This window comes from Podarcis raffonei, chromosome 10 (genome assembly GCF_027172205.1).
Source record: "Podarcis raffonei isolate rPodRaf1 chromosome 10, rPodRaf1.pri, whole genome shotgun sequence".
NCBI classification, from domain to species: domain Eukaryota; kingdom Metazoa; phylum Chordata; class Lepidosauria; order Squamata; family Lacertidae; genus Podarcis; species Podarcis raffonei.
The window spans coordinates 78,272,810-78,294,243 of NC_070611.1; the positions used below are offsets into that span (position 1 = coordinate 78,272,810).

At 54.1% G+C, this 21,434-nt stretch overlaps 1 protein-coding gene across 1 annotated transcript in view; it reads left to right on the forward strand.

Moving 5' to 3' along the window:
- The first annotated feature begins 671 nt into the window (after nucleotides 1-671).
- Nucleotides 672-21,434, forward strand: part of PRRT4 (proline rich transmembrane protein 4) — a 30,633-nt gene continuing 9,870 nt past the window's right edge. Inside the window, exons 1-3 of the mRNA XM_053406476.1 lie at nucleotides 672-899; nucleotides 17,662-18,389; nucleotides 21,008-21,106. Coding sequence (XP_053262451.1) covers nucleotides 673-899; nucleotides 17,662-18,389; nucleotides 21,008-21,106 — 1,054 coding nt within the window. The 5' untranslated portion in view covers nucleotide 672. The remainder of the gene's footprint in view (nucleotides 900-17,661; nucleotides 18,390-21,007; nucleotides 21,107-21,434) is intronic.

Below are 21,434 nucleotides of genomic sequence, written 5' to 3' on the forward strand. Positions count from 1 at the left end.
ATCTGGACACTAGACTTCTGTTGATGCAGCCTAGAATAGGCTTAGCTTTTTTTGCTGCTTCATCACACGGTTGGCTCACATTCAGCTTGTGCTCCACAGAGACCCCCAGATCCTTTTCACATGTACTGCTAGTAATCCAGGTGTCCCCCATCCTAATCTAATTTTTCCTAGAATCATAGACTTGTCCAGGCTTGCGCCCCGGGGAGGTCACTTCAGTGCTGCTAACACAGCGGCTTGACTTCACACCCGAGACAGACAAACGGCAACAAGAATGGTAGAGTTGGAAGGGACCCTGAAGGTCATCCAGCCCAACCCCCTACAATGCAGGAATCTCAACAAAAGCATCCCTGGCAGATGGCCACCCAACCTCTGCTTAAAAACCTCATGTAGAACCTTGGATTTCTTCCTACTGAAATCCATTTTGTGAGTTTTGGTCCAATCATATCCTCTGGAATCCTCACTCTGCCTTCTGCGGTAGCTCAGGTTGGTGGCCGCTGCTGCCATGGGCTGGTGGTCCTCTGTACATGCTCGGGCACCCTTTCTCCTTGAGTCCGAAGCCCTCTCCCCGGTCCTCGGGCCCCCAAACGGCCTCCGCCCTGGGAGGACTGGGCTGCCCGGCGAGCCTGCGGCTGCGGCGAGGGCGGGGATGAGCGTCGGCGCGCGCGCCAGTGGATGCGCACGGAATCCGGAGTGGCTCCGCCAGGGAGGGGGCGGCCCGGGCGCTCGCCTGCCTCCTCGGCGCGCTGCTGCTGCGCGCGTCCCTCCGACGGGCGGCAGAGAGGAGGAGCCGCGGCCGGCGCTGCTGCTGCTGCTGCTGCTCGTCGCCTCCGCCTCGTCGTGCGCGGCGCCAGCCGAGGAGCCCAGCCCGAGCCAGGCGGCTGCGGCAAGAGCGCGTCCAGGTGAGAGGCTCCGGCGCGGGGCGAGGAGCGGCCGGGGCCGGAAAGCCCCCCGACGGGCGGCCGCGGCGGGGCTGCGCGGCGAGCCAGAGGCGCCTTCCGTGGGGCGGGAGGGGGGCAGAGTTGGGTGCAGGCTGTGCCGGGGGCGGGCGGGGGGGGGGGGGAGGAGAGAAAGGCCGGCTCTGCTGCTGAAATGCAGGCTAGAAGGGGGGGGGCGCTGAGTTGCCCGCAGGCGCCCTCGCGGGAGGGGAGCGGGGGGCACCTCCATCCCTCCATCCCTCCTCCTGCTGAAGGGCAGGAGCCCTCCAGGATCGGGGCCCTGGGTTGGGGACAGGGCTCTCCGTCGCCCGCCCCCCTGCTCGCCTGCCCGGGACCGTCCGCGGGGCAAGGAAGCCGACGGGGCGGACTGGCCGGGGCTGATGTGCGCGCGGCTTTTACGCGCCCGCTCTCTCTCTCTCTGGGTCAGCTGCGCTCCGCGGAAGATGCGCGCGGTGTTGTGCTGGGGGGCTATTTTTCCAAGAGGCCCTCTCGCTCTCTCCCCCTCCCGTACCTGTGCCGAACGTTCAGACGAGACGGTGCAAGGGCAGTTTGGATTCTGACTGGGTTCGAGGCGGCCAGAGTAGCCTTACCCTCCCCTCTAATGACTCTGGTTGCGTTCTGAGAAGCGGGCGCTGCTCTTCTCTTGCATGCAGCTTGGCTGGCTGACTAGAGCCCTCCGGCTCACCGAGGTTCCGCAGGCGCCTTGCCCAGTGGTCTGGCCTTCTTTGGGGCACGTGTGGACGCCCTCAGCCCCCCCCCTTTCCCGGCATGTGGGTTGCTTTTAGGCTCTGAGGTCTCCTTCTCACCTCGCCTGGGACTAAAGAGTTACTGCGAGGCATTAAGGATGGCCGGACTCTGCCTCGCCAGTCGGAGGCAGCAACGCTTCTGAATGCCAGTGGCTGGAAACCGCAGGAGGGGAGATTAGCTCCTCTTGGGCCCCGATCCTGCTTGCTGGTTTCCCACAGGCAGGCTGGAGGAGATGAGCCCTTGGCCGGACCGGCAAGTTCTTCCCACGTTCTCCTTCTACACGCTGTGACAGAGAAGAAGGAGAGGAAGGGAGTGGGCTTCAGATCGGCCTTGGGGAGGGGGGCACCAGCTGTCCTCTGGGAGGAGCAGGGCGGCCTTTTCCATGGGGCAATTTGCACACCCACAAGCTCACATAGGGCAGAGGGAGAGGCTGTAGCAGAGCAGCCCAGAGACGGGCATTTAAAACGTGCAAAGATTCACTGGGGCCAAAAAACGCATCTGACAGCCACATGGCAGGGAGGTCTCTCCATTCAGCCTGCAGGTAAGGAAGACAGCTCCCTCCCATCTCTGGGGCAGAGGGACTTGGGGGCTGGTTTCCTTCTTACTTGAGCCACCTGCCACCTTTCTGCCTGGGTGTTCAAAGCTCTTGCAGGCAATTTGGAATCTGCAGCTAGCCCTGAATACAATCAGGGCCATTAACATGGATGGACTTAGTCATGCCCCTTGATTTCAATGGGTATACTCTGAGTAGGGCTTGGGGGCAGGTGCAACCCACAGTATTTGCGCAGACCTGGGGCCTGGGTCTCTTTGTGTGTGGTGGCTCCCAGTTTCTTTCCAGGCTCAACTCGGACCGCTGCTCCTTGTTGACCTTGAAATCCCTCCCCAGCCTAGGAGGGGGAGACCAGAGGGGCCCCCAAAGGGTCCCTGGGGTCCATGTCATGTGCTTGTCCACATTGCACCAGGATCCTGTCTCTGGCACTCCTGCCCTCTCTGAGGACAGAAGGCATTCTGCACATGCCCCGAAGTGCTCTCGGTGCTCTGACTTCTCCTGGCCCCATGTCTTACTCGGGAGAAGAGTTTCACCGCCATTTGCCCAAAACCAAATCTGAAAGGTGGACAGCTTTTCATACTTTCGGGACCCTGGAGCTGAAAGGAAGGTGCTTCTGGGCTCAGGTGGGCCTCTGTCCCCCCCCATCCTCACACGCCCTGCCTGGTGTGTTCGGTGAGAGCCAGCTCCCGCCTTGCCACATAAGATCTTAATGACAATCCTGCTGGATCAGGCCAGTGGCTCACCCAGTCCAGCATCCTGTTCTCACGGGTGCCTGTGGGAAACCAGCAAGCACGAGAACAGCTCTCCCTTCCTGCACATTCCAGCAACTGGGATTCAGAAGCACGGCTGACTCTGACTGTGGAGAGCAAAGCGTAGCCATCACAGAATTGTAGAATGGGAAGGGACTGCAAGGGTCATCTGGTCCAACCCCCCTGCAAAGCAGGACTCTTTTCCCCAATGTGGAACTCGAACCCACAACCCTGAAGAGTTTCATGCCCTAGCAACTGAGCTATGGGCAGGGGCGGAGCAAGGTGGGGGCGGACTGCCCCAGGTGTCATCGAGGGGGCTGACATTCAGCACATCACCCGCCCGCGACTCCTGCCTACCCTGATCCATCTGGCGGGAGCTGCGTCGTCCCCCCCCCCTTCCGCCTTCATTTATACAGCCCCGCGCTCCCGGGCTGGTGGAGGAGGCATGCAGGGAGAAGACGCGAAGGAGGCAGGCGAGCGAACAAGCAGAGGGGGAGGAAACTCTGGAGCAAAAAGCTGAACAACTTTGGCAAACCCTGGAATCCCCCCAAAAAAGCTCAGCGAAAAGATTTCAATGTGGGGGGTGGGTGCCGAGAAATTTTCTGCACCGGGTACCACCTGACCCTGCTACGCCACTGGCTATAAAGGTAAAGGGACCCCTGACCATTAGGTCCAGTCACAGACGACTCTGGGGTTGCGCGCTCATCTCGCTTTATAGGCCGAGGGAGCCAGCGTTTGTCCTCAGACAGCTTCCGGGTCATGTGGCCAGCAGGACTAAGCCGCTTCTGGCGAACCAGAGCAGCGCACGGAAATGCTGTTTACCTTCCCGCCGGAGTGGTACCTATTTATCTACTTGCACTTTGACGTGCTTTCGAACTGCTAGGTTGGCAGGAGCAGGGAACGAGCAACGGGAACTCACCCCATTGCAGGGATTTGAACCGCCGACCTTCTGATTGGCAAGTCCTAGGCTCTGTGGTTTAACCCACAGCGCCACCCGCGTCCTTAGCTATAGATGGCTATAGGTGAGCACAACAGCTAGCAGCTACCCAGAGCTCTCTCCTGCTCCATGAATTTGCTCACTCCTCTTTGAAAACCACCCTCCTTCTCCTCCTCCTGCTCACTTTCTGCCATGGTGACTGTTGTGGGTTGTGGGTGTGCAGAGCTGTCCATGTGCCTCTTGTCGGGGCTGTGTTGTTTGCCACCCACCCAGCCCCGTGACTCAGGCGGCTTGTTGTTGAGGGTTTGGCTGGGGCTGTTTTGCTGCGAGCTGCTTAGGGGGTGGGGAGTGGGGGGTGTCTCTGTGCTTACCCTGGGATTTAGGAGCCTTGCTGTCCCTGGGGCCAAGGCCGGCTCCGAGAGCCAGATGCCTCGGCAGGTCTGCTCCTGTCTCTCATATTTCCGCCCTCTCTCTCTGCAACCCCTCACCTCTTGCCTGGCCCCTCCGAAGAAGCAGAGGGTCCCCCCCCAGACAAGCGCAATGGGGAGTCGGGGCAGCCCACATGTGCTCTCCGTTCCACATGCACACATATGCACCCGGCAGAGGGCATGCATGTCATAAGAACATTAGGAGAGTCTCCTGGATCCGGCCGCATCTAGTCGAGCAAGAGAGGGGCTTTGGGTGCTGGCATTTGACTGCCTTCTGGGTGGCCCATCCTGGGTAAAAGGTAAAAAAGGTTAAGGACCCCTGGACAGTTAAGTCCAGTCAAAGGCAACTATGGGGTTGTGGCACTCATCTTGCTTTCAGGCCGAGGGAGCTGGCGTTTGTCCACAGACAGCTTTCTGGGTCTTGTGGCCAGCAGGACTAAGCTGCTTCTGGTGTAACAGAACACTGTGGCGGAAACCAGAGCGCATGGAAATGCCGTTTACCTTCCCGCTGGAGCGGTACCTATTTATCTACTTGTGCTGGCATGCTTTCAAAGTGCTAGGTTGGCAGGAGCTGGGACAGAGCAACGGGAGCTCACCCCGTCGTGTGGATTCGAACTGATTGGCAAGCCCAAGAGACTCAGTGGTTTAGACCACAGCACCACCCGTGTCCCATGCTGGGTGTACATTGCAGAGCAGTGAGGAACTCCTCTCTCCCGAGCCCCAGGTCAGTTCAATGAAATGGGACCGGAGGAAGCAGCTGCCTCAGACAGAGTCAGACCATCCTTATTTAATTTGTATGCTGCCCTTTGTCCAAAGAACCCAGGGCAGGTTCACAGAACGGAACTGCAACATACCTAATGAAAACCAGAACAAACCAATGCCCTCACCTCCCAAACTGGTCCATTGAGTTCTGGGTGACACTTCCATCAGCTCCTGATGGGGGCTCTCAGACAGGGGGCTTCCCTCAGCCCTGCCTGGTTTTGATAGGGAGTGAACTGGGGTTCTTCTGCGGGCAAACCAGAGGGGCCCTACCAGTCTGTGATTCTGTCCCAGGGCTCGGGGTGCCCCCTCTGAGCAGCACCCCCTCTCCCAGGACTCCTCCAGCCAGGGAAGGGGCTCAGTGGCAGGGTGCTCCAGGTTCAATTCCTGACATCTCCGGGTACGGCTGGAGGGACTCAGTGCAGACCAGCTTCCCACATTCCAAGCCTCACTCCAGGATGGGATTCCCTCGTTTCCTTTGAGAACGGCTCGCATGCAGCCCATCCGGGTGGAAATCGCCAGTTTTCCTGGCAAAACAGGGGGAGGAAGATGCCTCGCACCCAGTGCCGGATTTACGTATAAGCTAAATAAGCTCTAGCTGAGGGCACCGCTCTCTTGGGGGCCCGCAAAAAAATTAAAGGAAAAACAAACGGGATGTACATTTCCAAAATAGAAGATAAAAAACAAATAAAATAAAACCTACATTGTGTTGTGTAGGCTCCTATGATGTAAGTCATGGGCCCTGCCTGCTCACCTGCTCCCTAAAATATCACTGGTTTGCTCCTTTCTAGACATAGCGTGCCTACATTCTGCATGGACTTTGCATTCTGCATGAACTTTTCAACAATTGCTTTGATAAAATACATATTTTGTTATGTGCAAATGACTTTAGATACCTATTAGGTCCATAAATTACCATGTAGCACATATTCAACACAAAAAGAGTGACAATTTGTTGTGGTCAAAGGACAGCTGGACATATCAAGGGCCCCATGACCTTCAGGAGCTGAGGGCCTCATCAAACCTCATTCTGGCCCTGCTCGCACCCTTGCTTATTTCACAGAGTGGGGGACGTTCCCTCAGCCACGCTGGCACCCTTCCCCGTCAATGCTGCCAGGCACGTGAAGTTTGTACTCGAGGCAGCAGACGGGCCCCGACTGGGTGCAAAACGTACAAGTCGCAGCCTATTTATTTATATATCACATTTCACAGAAACGCATCTGTGCTCAAAGCTGTTCAGAAGCAGCCACCAGCTAGAGGCCTTTCTAAGCCTAGTTCGCATATGGATGGACCGAATGCATTTTCATTCCCTGATTTTTTTGCCTCTAAAGAGCTCAACGTGGCTTGCATGGGCCTCCCTTTTTTATCATCACAACAGCCCTGTGAGGTAGGCTGGGTTGAAAGAGGCAGTGACTGGCCCCCCAAGGCCCCCCAGCAAGCTTTGTGGCTGAGTGGGGAATCCTGGCCTCTCCCAGGTCCTAGTCTGACACTCTAACCATTACGCCACACTTCCCTTTCCTCCACTCTTTCCAGGCATGGCCTGCACTTTAAAGCTCCGTGTCCAAGCAACCCCTCTTTTTTTGCTGCAGAGCTTTCCCCATGAAAACACACTCTTTAGTGCTCAGTCGGAGCAAACATCAGTCTGTGGAAACCCTGAATTGCTGTTTGCTCCAGTTGAGCACTAAAGAGTGGAGGGGGGGTTGTGGGAAAAGCTCTGGAGCAAAGACGGAAATGCCTTCAAGTGCAGACTTGTGCCTGGAAAGAGTGGGGCAAAAAGGTATGTGATGATAAGCCCTGGCTGTCTGGTTCCTGACGTCTTTTGATTTCTGTATAGCTGCGACCATCCCTGGGCAGGTATAGCTGGCCTGAATCTCACGGAGTGTGGAGCTGTCCCAGCCCAGCAAAGTCACTGTTGTGGGCTAGGCTCCCATGGGACGCTGCATCCTGCTAGATGCTCGCAGGGTGTCCCAGCCACCCCGACCATCAGCTCCCCAGCTGGTTCCTGAGCCTTTGGAGAGCAGGAGCCATGAAGGAGGGGGCTTTCCTGCCCTGGCCGCTGGGCCACTGCAATGCCAACCTGGTGATGCATTGCGCTGGAGGCAAACCTGCTGTCCTGTTCTACAATAGCTTTGTAAAGAAGCATTTTGGTTTCCCTGCGAATGTCCAGGTCCTCAAACACTCTGCACTTCATTCGGGAGAAAGCCATACTCACAGAGCTCAGGACCCTTGTGGGAAGACAGGCGAACGAATGCCAGTGTACTGGAAGAAGCAAAGATCACCAGTGTTGAAGCAATGATTCTTCAACATCAACTTCGTTGGACTGGTCATGTTGGGCGGATGCCTGATGATCGTCTTCCAAAGCAACTACTCTCTTCCGAACTTAAAAATGGAAAGCGTAATGTTGGTGGTCAACAAGAGGTTTAAAGACTCTCTCACGGCAAATCTAAAAAAAGGTAGTATAAGCACTGACAACTGGGAAACACTGGCCTGCAAGTGCTCCAGTTGGAGAACAGCCTTGACCAAAGGTGTCATGGGCTTTGAAGACACTCGAACTCAGGACGCAAGGGAGAAATGTGCTAAGAGGAAGGCACGCTTGGCAAACCCTCACCGTGATCAACTCCCGCCAGGAAACCAATGTCCCCACTGTGGAAGGACGTGTGGATCCAGAACTGGCCTCCACAGTCACTTACGGACTCATTGTTAAAACCGTGTTTATGGAAGACACTCTTACTCAGCTACGAGGGATCGCAGAAGAAGAAGAAGAAGAAGAAGAAGAAGAAGAAGAAGAAGAAGAAGAAGAAGAAGAAGAAGAAGAAGAAGAAGAAGAAGAAGAAGAAGAAGAAGACGTCCCATTTTGGCAGCCCCCTGTGCCTCAAAGGTGTGGCTGGCGGGGGACTTGGGGTGCTCCAGGGAGAAGCCTTTCTGCCCTCCCCCTGGGTCAGCCATAGGTCATGGGCTCAGGCAAAGAATCCTGATTTCCCGGCTTCTCTGCATGCCAGAGATAAGAGGAGCCCTGCAAAGATCTACAAAGATCTGAAAGGGGCGTTGGCTCCCCCCGGGGGGCGGGCTCTTTGCCTCTCAGCGCCTCACAGCTTCTAATGGTCCCTGTTGATGTGTCAATCCTAGAAGCAGAGAATCCTCAAGCTGGGAGAAAACCCAAATGCCATCTAGTCCACCCCCACCCCCCGCAATACGAGTTTTCTAAGCATGGAGAAGAAATGTGCAAATGTTTAGTGAGCCTTTAGAGGGCTATTGGATCATTTCTTCATTGTTTAAAACACTTTATGGCCCGCCTGTCATCCATTTGGGTACCCAACTACCCACCCACGGATGGGGTGCAATGCGTAATCCTGCTAGCAAGAGCCCCCCTCGCTTTCGGCCGTAAGAACATGAGACGAGCCTCCTGGATCAGGCCCATGGCCCCTCCTTGGGAAGTCACTGCCCCTGATCAGGGCCGGATTTGATGCGGCCCTCAGCTACTGACGGTAATGGGGCCCTTGATATGTCCAGCTGTCCTTTGTCCACAACAAATTGTCACTGGTTTTTGTGTTGAATAGATGCTATATGGTCATTGATGGACCTAATACAGTGGTACCTCGGGTTAAGAACTTAATTCGTTCTGGAGGTCTGTTCTTAACCCGAAACTGCTCTTAACCTGAAGCACCACTTTAGCTAATGGGGCCTCCTGCTGCCGCCGCGCTGCCGCCGCGCGATTTCTGTTCTCATCCTGAAGCAAAGTTCTTAACCTGAAGCACTATTTCTGGGTTAGCGGAGTCTGTAACCTGAAGCGTCTGTAACCTGAAGCGTCTGTAACCCAAGATACCACTGTACATATCTCAAGCCATTTGCACATGTTGTCATGCAACCAGTCCATTTAGAATGTAGGCACCCTATATATAGAAAGGATCAAACCAGGGATATTTGAGGGAGCAGGCTAGCAGGCGGGGCCCATGACTTACATCAGAGGAGCCAACACAACACAAAACACGGTTGCTGTATGTAGGTTTTATTTTATTTGTTTTTTATCTTATATTTTGGAAATGTACATCCAGTTTTTTCCCTTTAAATCTTTTGGGGGCCCCCAAGAGAGAGGGGCCCTAAGCTAGAGCTTGTTTAGCTTATACGTAAATCTAGCACTTAAATCAGCATCTTAAAAAGCAGAGACAAAGCTTTGCCAACAAAGGTCCGTATAGTTAAAGCTCTGGTTTTCCCAGTAGTGATGTATGAAAGTGAGAGCTGGACCATAAAAAAGGCTGAACGCCGAAGAATTGATGCTTTTGAATTCTGGTGCTGGAGGAGACTCTTGAGAGTCCCATGGACTGCAAGAAGATCAAACCTCTCCATTCTGAAGGAAATCAGCCCTGAGTGCTCACTGGAAGGACAGATCCTGAAGCTGAGGCTCCAAGACTTTGGCCACCTCATGAGAAGAGAAGACTCCCTGGAAAAGACCCTGATGTTGGGAAAGATGGAGGGCGCAAGGAGAAGGGGACGACAGAGGACGAGATGGTGGGACAGTGTTCTCGAAGCTACCAGCATGAGTTTGACCAAACTGCGGGAGGCAGTGGAAGACAGGAGGGCCTGGCGTGCTCTGGTCCAGGGGGTCATGAAGAGGCGGACACGACTAAACGACTCAACAACAACAACTAATCCAGCACTGGCCCCCAATGATTCTGGGCCCCTTCTTGCACCTATGTGTGCCCCCGTACCCATAGCTTTGGGCTCATTCAGGCACCTGAGCAAAAAGCGCTGGGTTGCTATCTGGATGCCGGCTGACGGTGCGTCAAACAGGGGTTGCAGAATGGGTGCCATGGATTGGGAAGGGCGGGTCCTTGCAGTGCTTGCCAGACCCAGCACCGCAGCAGCCGTGTGTGTCCCCCTCCTCCCCAGCCCCCACCACGGCACGTCCAGACTGTGTCGTCCGCGTGAGGCCTCCACCCGCTCCACAAGGAACTGCTGCGCTCGGCAGAGGACTGTCAGCCCGATTGATGTCCTGCTTCTACACCTGTCGGCCGACCGGCCCCCTCGGGGAAGGGTGCCGTCGAGGTGCCAGCCTGCATTCGGCCCTGTCTCTTCACATCCCTGCCGAGCCGGTTTCAGGAAGGGCGTCGCGGCTGCGCTGATGCGACACTGCGGAAAGAGAGCTTGTCAGGGCACAAGTGCCCAGGGCTGAACTCTGCCGTGCTTCTTCAAAGAGGCAAGGATGGGCAGGTCAGCTGGCAGCAGAATACCCCATAGAGCCTCAGAAGAGACTGCTGGATCAGGCCATTAGTCCATCTAGTCCAGTATACCTAAAGGAGCGTCTCCATCCCTGTCGTTCAGCCTGGACACTGAGGTCCAGCTCCGAGGGCCTTCTGGAGGTTCCCTCACTGTGAGAAGAGCAGCTACAGGGAAACAGGCAGAGGGTCTTCTTGGTGGTGGCACCCACCCTGTGGAACACCCTCCCTTCTGATGCCATGGAGATAAAAAAAATCTACAGTCATACCTCTAGTTGCATTAGGTTCATGCTGCAGATTTTTGGGTTGCAAACCCGCCAAACCCAGAAATGTATACTTATGGGTTTCGCCATGTGTGCATGCACATAAGCATTCTGTGCACTTCACGCATGCTCAGGAGCGCTCTATTGCGTCATGCGCATGCACAGAAGCGACACTCTATTTACGGACTTTTCGGGGTGCAAATGGCACCCCGGAACAGTTCACGTCCATAGGTAGAGGTAGAGGTAAAGGTAAAGGTAAAGGGACCCCTGACCATTAGGTCCAGTTGTGGCCGACTCTGGGGTTGCGGCGCTCATCTTGCTTTACTGGCCGAGGGAGCTGGCGTACAGCTTCCGGGTCATGTGGCCAGCAGGACTAAGCCGCTTCTGGCGAACCAGAGCAGCGCACGGAAACGTCGTCTACCTTCCCGCTGGAGCGGTACCTATTTATCTACTTGCACTTTGACGTGCTTTCAAACTGCTAGGTTGGCAGGAGCAGGGACTGAGCAACGGGAGCTCACCCTGTTATGGGGATTCGAACCGCCGACCTTCCGATCGGCAAGTCCTAGGCTCTGTGGTTTAACCCACAGCGCCACTTGCGTCCCTATAAGTAGAGGTACCACTGTATATAACTTTTAAAAGACATCTGAAGGCAGCCCTGTGTTGGGAAGTGTTTAATGTTTGATGTTTTATTATAGAATCATAGAATCATAGAGTTGGAAGAGACCACAAGGGCCATCGAGTCCAACCCCCTGCCAAGCAGGAAACACCATCAGAGCACTCCTGACATATGGTTGTCAAGCCTCTGCTTAAAGACCTCCAAAGAAGGAGACTCCACCACACTCCTTGGCAGCAAATTCCACTGTCAAACAGCTCTTACTGTCAGGAAGTTCTTCCTAATGTTGAGGTGGAATCTTCTTTCTTGTAGTTTGGATCCATTGCTCCATGTCCGCTTCTCTGGAGCAGCAGAAAACAACCTTTCTCCCTCCTCTATGTGACATCCTTTTATATATTTGAAGATGGCTATCATATCACCCCTTAACCTCCTCTTCTCCAGGCTAAACATGCCCAGCTCCCTTAGCCGTTCCTCATAAGGCATCGTTTCCAGGCCTTTGACCATTTTGGTTGCCCTCCTCTGGACACGTTCCAGTTTGTCAGTGTCCTTCTTGAACTGTGGTGCCCAGAACTGGACACAGTACTCCAGGTGAAGTCTGACCAGAGCAGAATACAGTGGCACTATTACTTCCCTTGATCTAGATGCTATACTCCTATTGATGCAGCCCAGAATTGCATTGGCTTTTTTAGCTGCCGCGTCACACTGTTGGCTCATGTCAAGTTTGTGGTCAACCAAGACTCCTAGATCCTTTTCACATGTAGTGCTCTCAAGCCAGGTGTCACCCATCTTGTATTTGTGCCTCTCAGTGGGGTAGAAGTGGAAGGATCATTAAGCGCGAGTGATCATGCTCTTCTGAAGTTTACTATACAGCGGAAAGGAGCAGCCAATTATGTTTAGATATATGCTGTAAGCCACCCAGGGTGGCTAGGGAAACCCAGCCAGATGGGCAGGGTGTTGCTGCTGCTGCTGCTGCTGCTGTCGTTGTTGTTGAAAATCTGCAAACAGGATTCCAGCCCAAGAACCCTGTCCCCTCCTGTGGCAGTGGCAGACCTTGGGGTTTCAAACTGGTTGCTCTCCCTTAAGTCCACCTCTTTGTGGCTTCCAGCAACTGGCACTCAGAAGCCTCACTGCCTCTGAACACAGAGGCAGAGCCGAGCCATGGTGCCTGGGAGCCATCGATCGCCCTCTCCTCCTCCTCCTCCTCTTGCCCCCTTTGGGAGCAAGTTCCCTAGTTTCTTCCAAAGGCATGGCTTCTTCAATGAGAGGTTTAAAACTCTGTATCCACTTCCTCCTTCTTTTTTGGCAAAAACCCAGCTCTTTAAAGCAGAAGCGCAAAAATAAATAAATGGCAATTTGGTTTGCCCATGGATTGCCATTTGTTCCGATTCTGCTTTAAAGAGCAGGTTTCTGCAGGGAAGGCTCCAGAGAAAAGAAAGAGCACAGCGTTTTAAAGCTCTGGCTGTGCAGAAGGAAGGTAAGTGGGGATAAGTCCATAGTTGAGGAGCGTTCAGGACCATTGCTCAGGCTTTCAGGATTTTTAAACACCAGGTTCCCCTGGGGAAGAGAAAGAGCCCCTCTTTGGACGCAGGCGGCTCACTCTTCCTCCTTCAGTTAAGGCAGGGGTTGTGTGTCTGCCTGAAACCCAGGAGAGTCGCTGCCAGTCTGAGCAGGCAATACTGAACTAGATGGACCACTGGTCTGGGTTTTCCGGAGAGAAGCGAGGCAGTTTGGCCGGCCTCAGAGGAGCAGCCTGTGCAAGATGGGGCGAGACTTGGTGACTTTGCCTTGTCTTCCTGCTTCCCTCCCAGCGCACTCCAACCGCCAGCTCAGCTCAGTCTGGGTGACAGTGACGACCCGCCACACTCCCGCTCTCACCGGAGAGTGGCAGGAGGGCAGTTTCTTCTTGGCTGCGTGTGCTGTGCGCTCGTGCATGATCCCGTCTCGCTGGAGCGACCGCTCCTCACGTCCCTGCTCCAACTGGGACGCTGGAGCGGAAACCGTCACCTCCCGCGTCTCCTCGTCCTCTTGTCACATCGATTGCACGGGACGCTTCTCCCCGACTGAGCTCGGAGGGAGCTGGGCGCCTGGCGGGATCCGCTTTCTAACTTGGTCACCACGCTGTGTGGTGATGGGGGGCGGGGGTGCCGTGCGACCTGCCCCAGAAGCAAATGACACCACTCTGGCTTGTTGGAAACAGAAAGCTGCTTTACTCTGAGTTAGACTAAGGGAGCTCACCGTTCCCTAGCTCAGGGGTTCCCAGAGAGATAGGATTCCCTGGGAGGGGTTGGCAAGGGGTGGGGATGGGTGGGTGGGTGTCGAGGACCACCCGGCTTCATAAAGAGAGCGTCACAGGACCTGCAACCTTTGTTATTGGCACCACACTCCGACCAACCGAGATAACCGGGAAGTTCCGACCACTTTGCCTTTTGAATTAGGGCGAGATGTTTCAGGGCCAACTCTCTGGGGAGCATCACAACAGCAACAACCACAACAATTATTTATTATTTATACCCCGCCCATCTGGCTGGGCTTCCCCAGCCACTCTGGGCGGCTTTCAGCGGAATATTAAAATACAGTAATGCATCAAAGCTGAGGCTCCAATACTTTCGCCTCCTCAGGAGAAGAGAAGACTCCCTGGAAAAGACCCTGATGTTGGGAAAGATGGAGGGCACAAGGAGAAGGGGGCGACAGAGGACGAGATGGTGGGACAGTGTTCTCGAAGCTACCGGCATGAGTTTGACCAAACTGCGGGAGGCAGTGGAAGACAGGAGTGCCTGGTGTGCTCTGGTCCAGGGGGTCACGGAGAGACAGACAAGACTAAACGACTATACAACAACAACAGCAATGCCTCAAACATTAAAAGCTTCCCTAAACAGGGCTGCCTTCAGACCTCTTCTAAAAGTCTGGTAGTTGTTCTCTTTGACATCTGGTGGGAGGGCGTTCCACAGGGTGGGCGCCACCACCAAGAAGGCCCTCTACCTGGTTCTCTGTAACTTGGCTTCTCACAGTGAGGGAACCACCAGAAGGCCCTCGGAGCTGGACCTCAGTGTCCGGGCTGAATGATGGGGGTGGAGACGCTCCTTCAGGTCTACTGGGCTGAGGCCATTTAGGGCTTTAAAGGTCAGCACCAACACTTTGAATTGTGCTCGGAAACGTACTGGGAGCCAGTGTAGGTCTTTTGAAAAGGAGATGACCTCTTGACTCTCCATCTGGGATTTGTGAGCTGTGATCTCTGCATCGCAGGGGGGTTTGACTAGATAACACCCAGGGGTCCCTTCCATGATTCTATGGCCCGTGAGGAATGAATGCACAGGGAGGGGGGTCTGATATCATGTGTCCCTCTAGGACAGGGTTTGCCAAACCCAAGCCTCCTGCTGTTTTTCGGACTACAACTCCCCCCATCTCTAGCTAGCAGGGCCAGGAGCCGGGGTGATGGGAATTGCAGTCCAAAAGCAGCTGGAGACCCAATTTTCGGAAACACGGATCTGGGAGAAAAGCCCAGAAAGTGGGGGATTTTTACTCCTGCCCTCATGTGCATATCTGTGACAAGTGATGGCAGAGCTGCAGTTCCCAAAAGGGAAGCCATAGGGAATTCTGCCCAAAATTTTCCATAAGTTTACTGAGGGTCAAGGAGTCCTTTTCTGCAATAGCTGGGGGCGCCTAATGACCCTGTTTGTTTATTGCTTGCTCTTATCTCCCCACAACCCTTCCCTTAATTGCAGGCAAGTCTAGTCTGACCTCCTTCCAGATTTTGCTGGACTCGCTTTGCTTGCTAGGGATTATCTGGCCCAAGGACTGGGGGCGAAGGGGGATGGAGGGGGGGTTTGCTTTTCTCTCTGCTGTGGCCTCCAAGGGTGGCCAGGAGGGCAAATGGGGGAGCTGGCCAGGCATGGGCATGGAGAACCCCCAGATCATGCCGTAGAAACAGCCAAAGAGAGCGCAGGTAGAAGTGGAGAGGTGATAAGGATCAGACCGGACACCAGGGTCAGGGAGAGGGAGTTGTGGTGCTCTAGAGCAGGGGTCAGAAAACTTTTTCAGCAGGGGGCTGGTCCACTGTCCCTCAGACCTTGTCGGATTTTTTTTTGGGGGGGGGGGAGAGAACGAATTCCTATGCCCCACAAATAACACAGAGATGGATTTTAAATAAAAGGACACATTCTACTCATGTTAAAACACGCTGATTCCTGGACTGTCTGTGGGCTGGACTGAGAAGGCGATTGGGCAGGATCTGGCCCCCAGGCCTTAGTTTCCCCACCCCTGCTCTAGAGAGATTCCCCCTCCCGACTCTCCCCAGGAAGGATCACCTGGCACCTTCCTCAAACACCTTTAGGCACCTGGTGAAAACCTTCATCTCCAACGAGGCTGCTGGCTGATGGACATCTGGTGCCCTTTTAAATGTGCTGGGGGTGTAGGGGGGACTCTTGGTTTGCTTTTGTTTTTATTTCTATTATGAATTTTGCGGTTCATAGAATCATAGAATCATAGAGTTGGAAGAGACCACAAGGGCCATCGAGTCCAACCCCCTGCCAAGCAGGAAACACCATCAGAGCACTCCTGACATATGGTTGTCAAGCCTCTGCTTAAAGACCTCCAAAGAAGGAGACTCCACCACACTCCTTGGCAGCAAATTCCACTGTCAAACAGCTCTTACTGTCAGGAAGTTCTTCCTAATGTTTAGGTGGAATCTTCTTTCCTGCAGTTTGGCTCCATTGCTCCGTGTCCGCTTCTCTGGAGCAGCAGAAAACAACCTTTCTCCCTCCTCTATGTGACATCCTTTTATATATTTGAACATGGCTATCATATCACCCCTTAACCTCCTCTTCTCCAGGCTAAACATGCCCAGCTCCCTTAGCCGTTCCTCATAAGGCATCGTTTCCAGGCCTTTGACCATTTTGGTTGCCCTCCTCTGGACACGTTCCAGTTTGTCAGTGTCCTTCTTGAACTGTGGTGCCCAGAACTGGACACAGTACTCCAGGTGAGGTCTGACCAGAGCAGAATACAGTGGCACTATTACTTCCCTTGAAGTTTAGGGAAGTTTTTAATGTTTGACGTTTTATCGTGTTTTTAATACAGTGGTACCTTGGTTTAAGAACAGTCCTGTTTATGTACAATTCTGTTTACGAGCTCCGCAAAACTGGAAGTAGTGTCCCAGTTTGCAAACTTTACCTCGGTCTACAAACGGAATCCGAATGGTGGAAGGGCACTGGTGGCGGAAGGCATCATTAGGGAAAGTGCACCTCGGTTTAAGAACAGTTTTGGTTTAAGAATGGACTTCTGGAATGGATTGAGTTCATAAACCCAGGTACCAATGTACAGTGGCACCTTGGGTTACATACGCTTCAGGTTACAGACTTCACTAACCCAGAAATAGTACTTCAGGTTAAGAACTTTGCTTCAGGATGAGAACAGAAATCGTGCGGCAGCGGTGCAGCAGCGGGAGGCCCCATTAGCTAAAGTGGTGTTTCAGGTTAAGAACAGTTTCAGGTTAAGAACGGACCTCCAGAACAAATTAAGTACTTAACCCGAGGTACTACTGTATTCTGTTGGGAGCTACCCAGAGTGGCTGGGGAAACCCAGCCAGGTGGGCGGGGTATAAATACTATTATTATTATAATTATTATTATTAATAATAATAATAAATGATTTTATGTTGCAAACCACCCTGGAGCCTATGGATGGAGGGTAGTATTCAAAGTTAATTAATTAATCAATCATCATTGCGGAGCCCTGCAGCACCTCCCCCCCCGTCCCCCGCTCGCCTTGGCACCCGGGGCAAGCGAACTGGTTGTCAATGGTGGACTTTGGGGTTTCAGATTTCAGCAGCACGCTGCACAATGCCTCCAGCAACCCTTGCTTCGCCCTCTTAACTTGGTGCCTAGAGTGGGCAAAGCGGTTGCTGTCCCCTAACCATAGCTGTCAACGTTTTCCTTTTTTAAAGGGAAATTCCCTTATTCCGAATAAGATTCCTTGCAAGAAAAGGGAAAAGTTGACAGCTATGCCCCTAACCCCACCTCTGTGGCCAGTGGCGTAGCAAGGTCAGGTGGTACCCGGTGTGGAAAATTTCTTGTCTCCCCCATACACATTGAAATTTTTGTTTTATTTTTGCCTGCAAAAATGGTTTGATTTCATTTCATATTTTTGGGAGGGGAACCGGAGTTGTTGAGCTTTTTTTGCAGGGATCATGCACCTTGAGACGAGGAGTCTGCCGGCCACCCTACAAAGCCTTTTGCGCACACCAAAGCAGCCACAGTGTCTCTCCCAGACGTTAAATGCCACACAGCATTTCTTCACACACCTCAGAGGTGACACCCAGGGCAAACTGCACCCACCTTCCTCCACCCCGTCTGTGGCGGCCTGCTGTGATGCCAGCCTCGTTGGCCCATCGGCCAGATCCAGCCCCCTCTTTCGACGTCTTCCCTCCCTCTCCCCGTCCTGCTGACCCTCTTTCTCTCCTCTCTGTTCTCCAGGTTCCACCTGCAAGAGGCCGGCAGACAGAGCCTGCGACGGAGGCCAATGTGGAGGTTCCTGCTCCTCCTCTGCCTGCCCCCTCTGGGCTCCGGGACGCCTCCTGGCCCCCGCCAGCTGGCGGGGCTCAGCGACAACAACTCCAGCCATGGGCTCCGGGCCCCCGGCACGTCCCCCACCCCCCCACCGGTGACCCCCACCCTGCTGCCCACCCACAGCGAAGCCCCCGGCCTGTCCCTGAACCTGGGGCTCAACTTCAAGATCAAGGTGCGGGGCAAGGGCCGGGCAGGCGAGGGGCCGGCCAGCACGAAGCCCCCCGCCCAGCCAGCTGCCCCCACCCACTCCCAGGCGCCGGGCGCCAGTCGCTTCTGGGCAGAGGCCCTGGGGGGCTCCGGGTGGCAGGCTAGCATCCCTGCTGAGGAGCTCCCCCCTGGGCCGGGGGGGTGGGCCTGGGGTGGCCCCCTGGCACCTGCTGACCCCAACCTCCCGGGCCCCGGACCCACCCCTCATCACCCGCTGACGCTCTGGCCCAGGCTGACGGAGAAGGCTGCCCCCATAGGGGAAGACAGCAAGGAGCTGGAGTTCAAGATCGACATTGACCTGACGGCCGGGCTGGGCAAGGAGGGCGGCCTGGCGCCCAACAGCAGCAGCGGCGCTGCCAGGCGGTACCCGCTGCTCCCTGGGCTCCATGTCGGGATTTCGGAGATTGCCAGCAAACTGGGGGGGACGGGTGAGTATCTGTTGCACGGGGGGGGGAGGGAGACCAACAGTAGGGGGCACTGGAGCCCATGACTAGGAAGAGGTGCCTCCTCCTAGCTTCGCCCCATCTTCCTCCTCCCCGCTGAGTTCCTCCAGAGTTGAACTGTGGAACTCCCCGCTGCAGTGACGGCCAACCCATTTGGAAGGCTTTAAGAGAGGGTTGGAGAAATTCATGGGGCAAAAGAGGCTTGCAAGAGCTCTGCTCTGCCTCTCGGTCGCTCAGAGCTGGAGAGAGTTGCTGCTCTCCATTGGGAAATCTGGCCAGCCACTGGGAGAGCAGGTCTCTGGACTAGATGGGCCCTTGGCCTGATCCTGCAGGCTCTTCTTATGGGTGGCTGGTGCCCCTTGGGAGGGGTAGTAAGAATACTAGTAACAAGTATATTTCACAATTTTTAAACAGGAAATCTATGATTAATAATAATAATAATAATAATAATAATAATAATAATAATTGTATTTATACCCCGCCCTTCCCGGTTCAGAAAACCGGGCTCAGGGCGGCTAACAACAAATTTAAAACACTTAATTGATGCAACAAAAAACAGCATAAAATACAGTATAAGACCTGGATAACAATAAATTCAGAATTCAAAAATCAATTTAGGGGGGGAATCCATCCAATTAACATAAGATGATCACCAGGGCTAGCTGGCTAAATTAGTCCTCTTTGGGCCAGCGAGGAGACCAGGGGAGAATTAGCTGTGGGATCCCAGAGCGGGGGATCTTCATAAAAAGGGGAGGGGGAGGGAAGGAAGGGGAATAAAAGATCAGGCTAAATTCAAATTGAAAGCCAGGCGGAATAGCTCTGTCGTACAGGCCCTGCGGAAGGAAGTGAAATCCTGCAGGGCTCTGGTCTCATGGGACAGAGCATTCCACCAGGTTGGAGCCATCACTAAGAAGGTCCTGGTGGAGGATAATCTAACTTCCTTAGGGCCCAGGACCTCTAAACTATGATGGAGTCACAAATAGTACAATTCAAGCAATTGCATGCACCAAATTAAAACAAGTAGTCAAATGATATCACAGAAGCAAACAAGCCTTTCAATTGAAATTTCTGTTTAAAAATTGTGAAATATACTTGTTACTAATATTCTTATTAGCCGCGTATTAGCCCTGTGATTGTTTAGAGTTTGTCTGTTTTTGCAAGCCAGGGGATTTCCTTTGTTACACCTGGGGAGGGGGAGGGTGGGAGGCTGGGAGGCCAACAGTAGGGGGCACCAGAGCAGAGCCAAGCCATTATATCTTCCTCCTCCTCAGGCCATGCCACCCTCTGGACTGGCTGCCAAGGGGGCAGGGCAGGTGGGGGCTGGCTGGGTTCCAAGAGGGAGGTTGGCAGGACGGCTCCCCGGTTACTCTAATGGAGCAGCCTCCATTGAGTTGGCACAGAATGACGCTGAACCCTGGAAGATCCCAGGGAAACAAAAGCAGGGCAGATATCGACTGGCACCTTCCAGTGGTTTGCAGCAGCTGGTCTGCAGAAGCATCAAAGCCTCCAATTGAGGAGGGCACAGCTTGGCCATCCCGCCTAGGAGCCTTCGACAGCCGTTGGCCATGCCAGGCTCTATCTGAAGCCGCTGCTCCCTCTCCAGCTCGGCTGTGTGGCACAGCCATCTTTGCCCAGGCCTGCCGTGGCGCAGCGGGCAAGAAGCAAGACCTCTCTCGCAATGGAGCCAGGCAGAGTAGGGAAGCATCTCCTCCGTGGCCAGACAAAGGGGATTCCTTAGGGATTCTTCAGCCATGATTCCTGCATTGTAGCGGGTTGGACTAGATGAGTCTTGGGGGTCCCTTCCAACACCACACTTCTGTAATAAACAAAAATCTGGCCTTATGCCCTTATGGGGAACACAAGAGCCCGTATAGAGTCCTTTGTAGGTTCTCCATCGGTCAGAGAAAAGAACAGAGGCCAAGCAGAGAATATTGAGAAGCAAAGCAGCTCATAAGCCTGATCTTTATTGAACTGTTGCAACAGGGGGCTCCTCTTACACGCAGGAAAGGAGGAGAACCCAGAACAAAGGTGTGCCCCCCCTTATATAGCCATTTTAAATTGCCCACCCTGGATCCAAGACCACCCCCAGGAACATCATACCTACATCACAGAAAAGGTGGTCTACAACAGGAATCTGAGTGCATTGTTTACCTCCTGTCTGGCAGGTTACCTGTTCATGCTCACTTGATTGGATACCCTGGGGAGCCTGGCCAGTCTTTCGTAATGACAAATACTTAGTTTCTGAGCCAGGTCACAGGCTCACCCTATTCATACACAGACATACCCTTAAGACAGGATTTGTGAAGGAAAAGACAATGGGGAGGCTTTTCCATTTTCCTTCGACCTTGCAGAGAAATATTTGAGGTCAATTTGGGAGGGACAAAATGGTTTCAGGACTTTTTCTGTGGGGTTTCAGACATGTGGTTTATATATGCAGTTGTGAACATTTATCTTTTATATATAAGACCTTAAATTTTTTATTTCAGTTCTAATCTGCCTGGGAGGGTCTGGCATTGGTCTAGGTGCCTGATGGCCTCGTGGCGGGATGGAGAGAGGGGAGCAGTGCCCCCGAGCCCCTCTCAATTCTCCACTTCTCTCCTCAGGCCTATTTGGATCCACGCTGCCGCCTGAGCCTCCCGAGTGGAATGTCACAGGCAGCGCCGGGGAACAACCTGGGGGCTCCTACCCAACCCCAGAGCAAGGTGAGAGCGTCAGAGAGGCAGGCGAGGGAAGATGGGAGGGAGGGAGAGGTGGTCCCAAAATGCTCACCTGAGCTCCAGGCTCCAAAGGATGGAGGGGCTCGCAGGAGCTTGGCGATCCGTGGCCAGGATTGCTGCAGGACGAGGGCTGGCCCAGGGGTTAAGAACCTACGTAGAGCCTGCTGCTGCTGTTGTTGTTGTTTAGTCATTTAGTCGTGTCCGACTCTTCGTGACCCCCTGGACCAGAGCAAGCCAGGCCCTCCTGTCTTCCACTGCCTCCCGCAGTTTGGTCAAACTCATGCTGGTAGCTTCGAGAACACCATCCAACCAT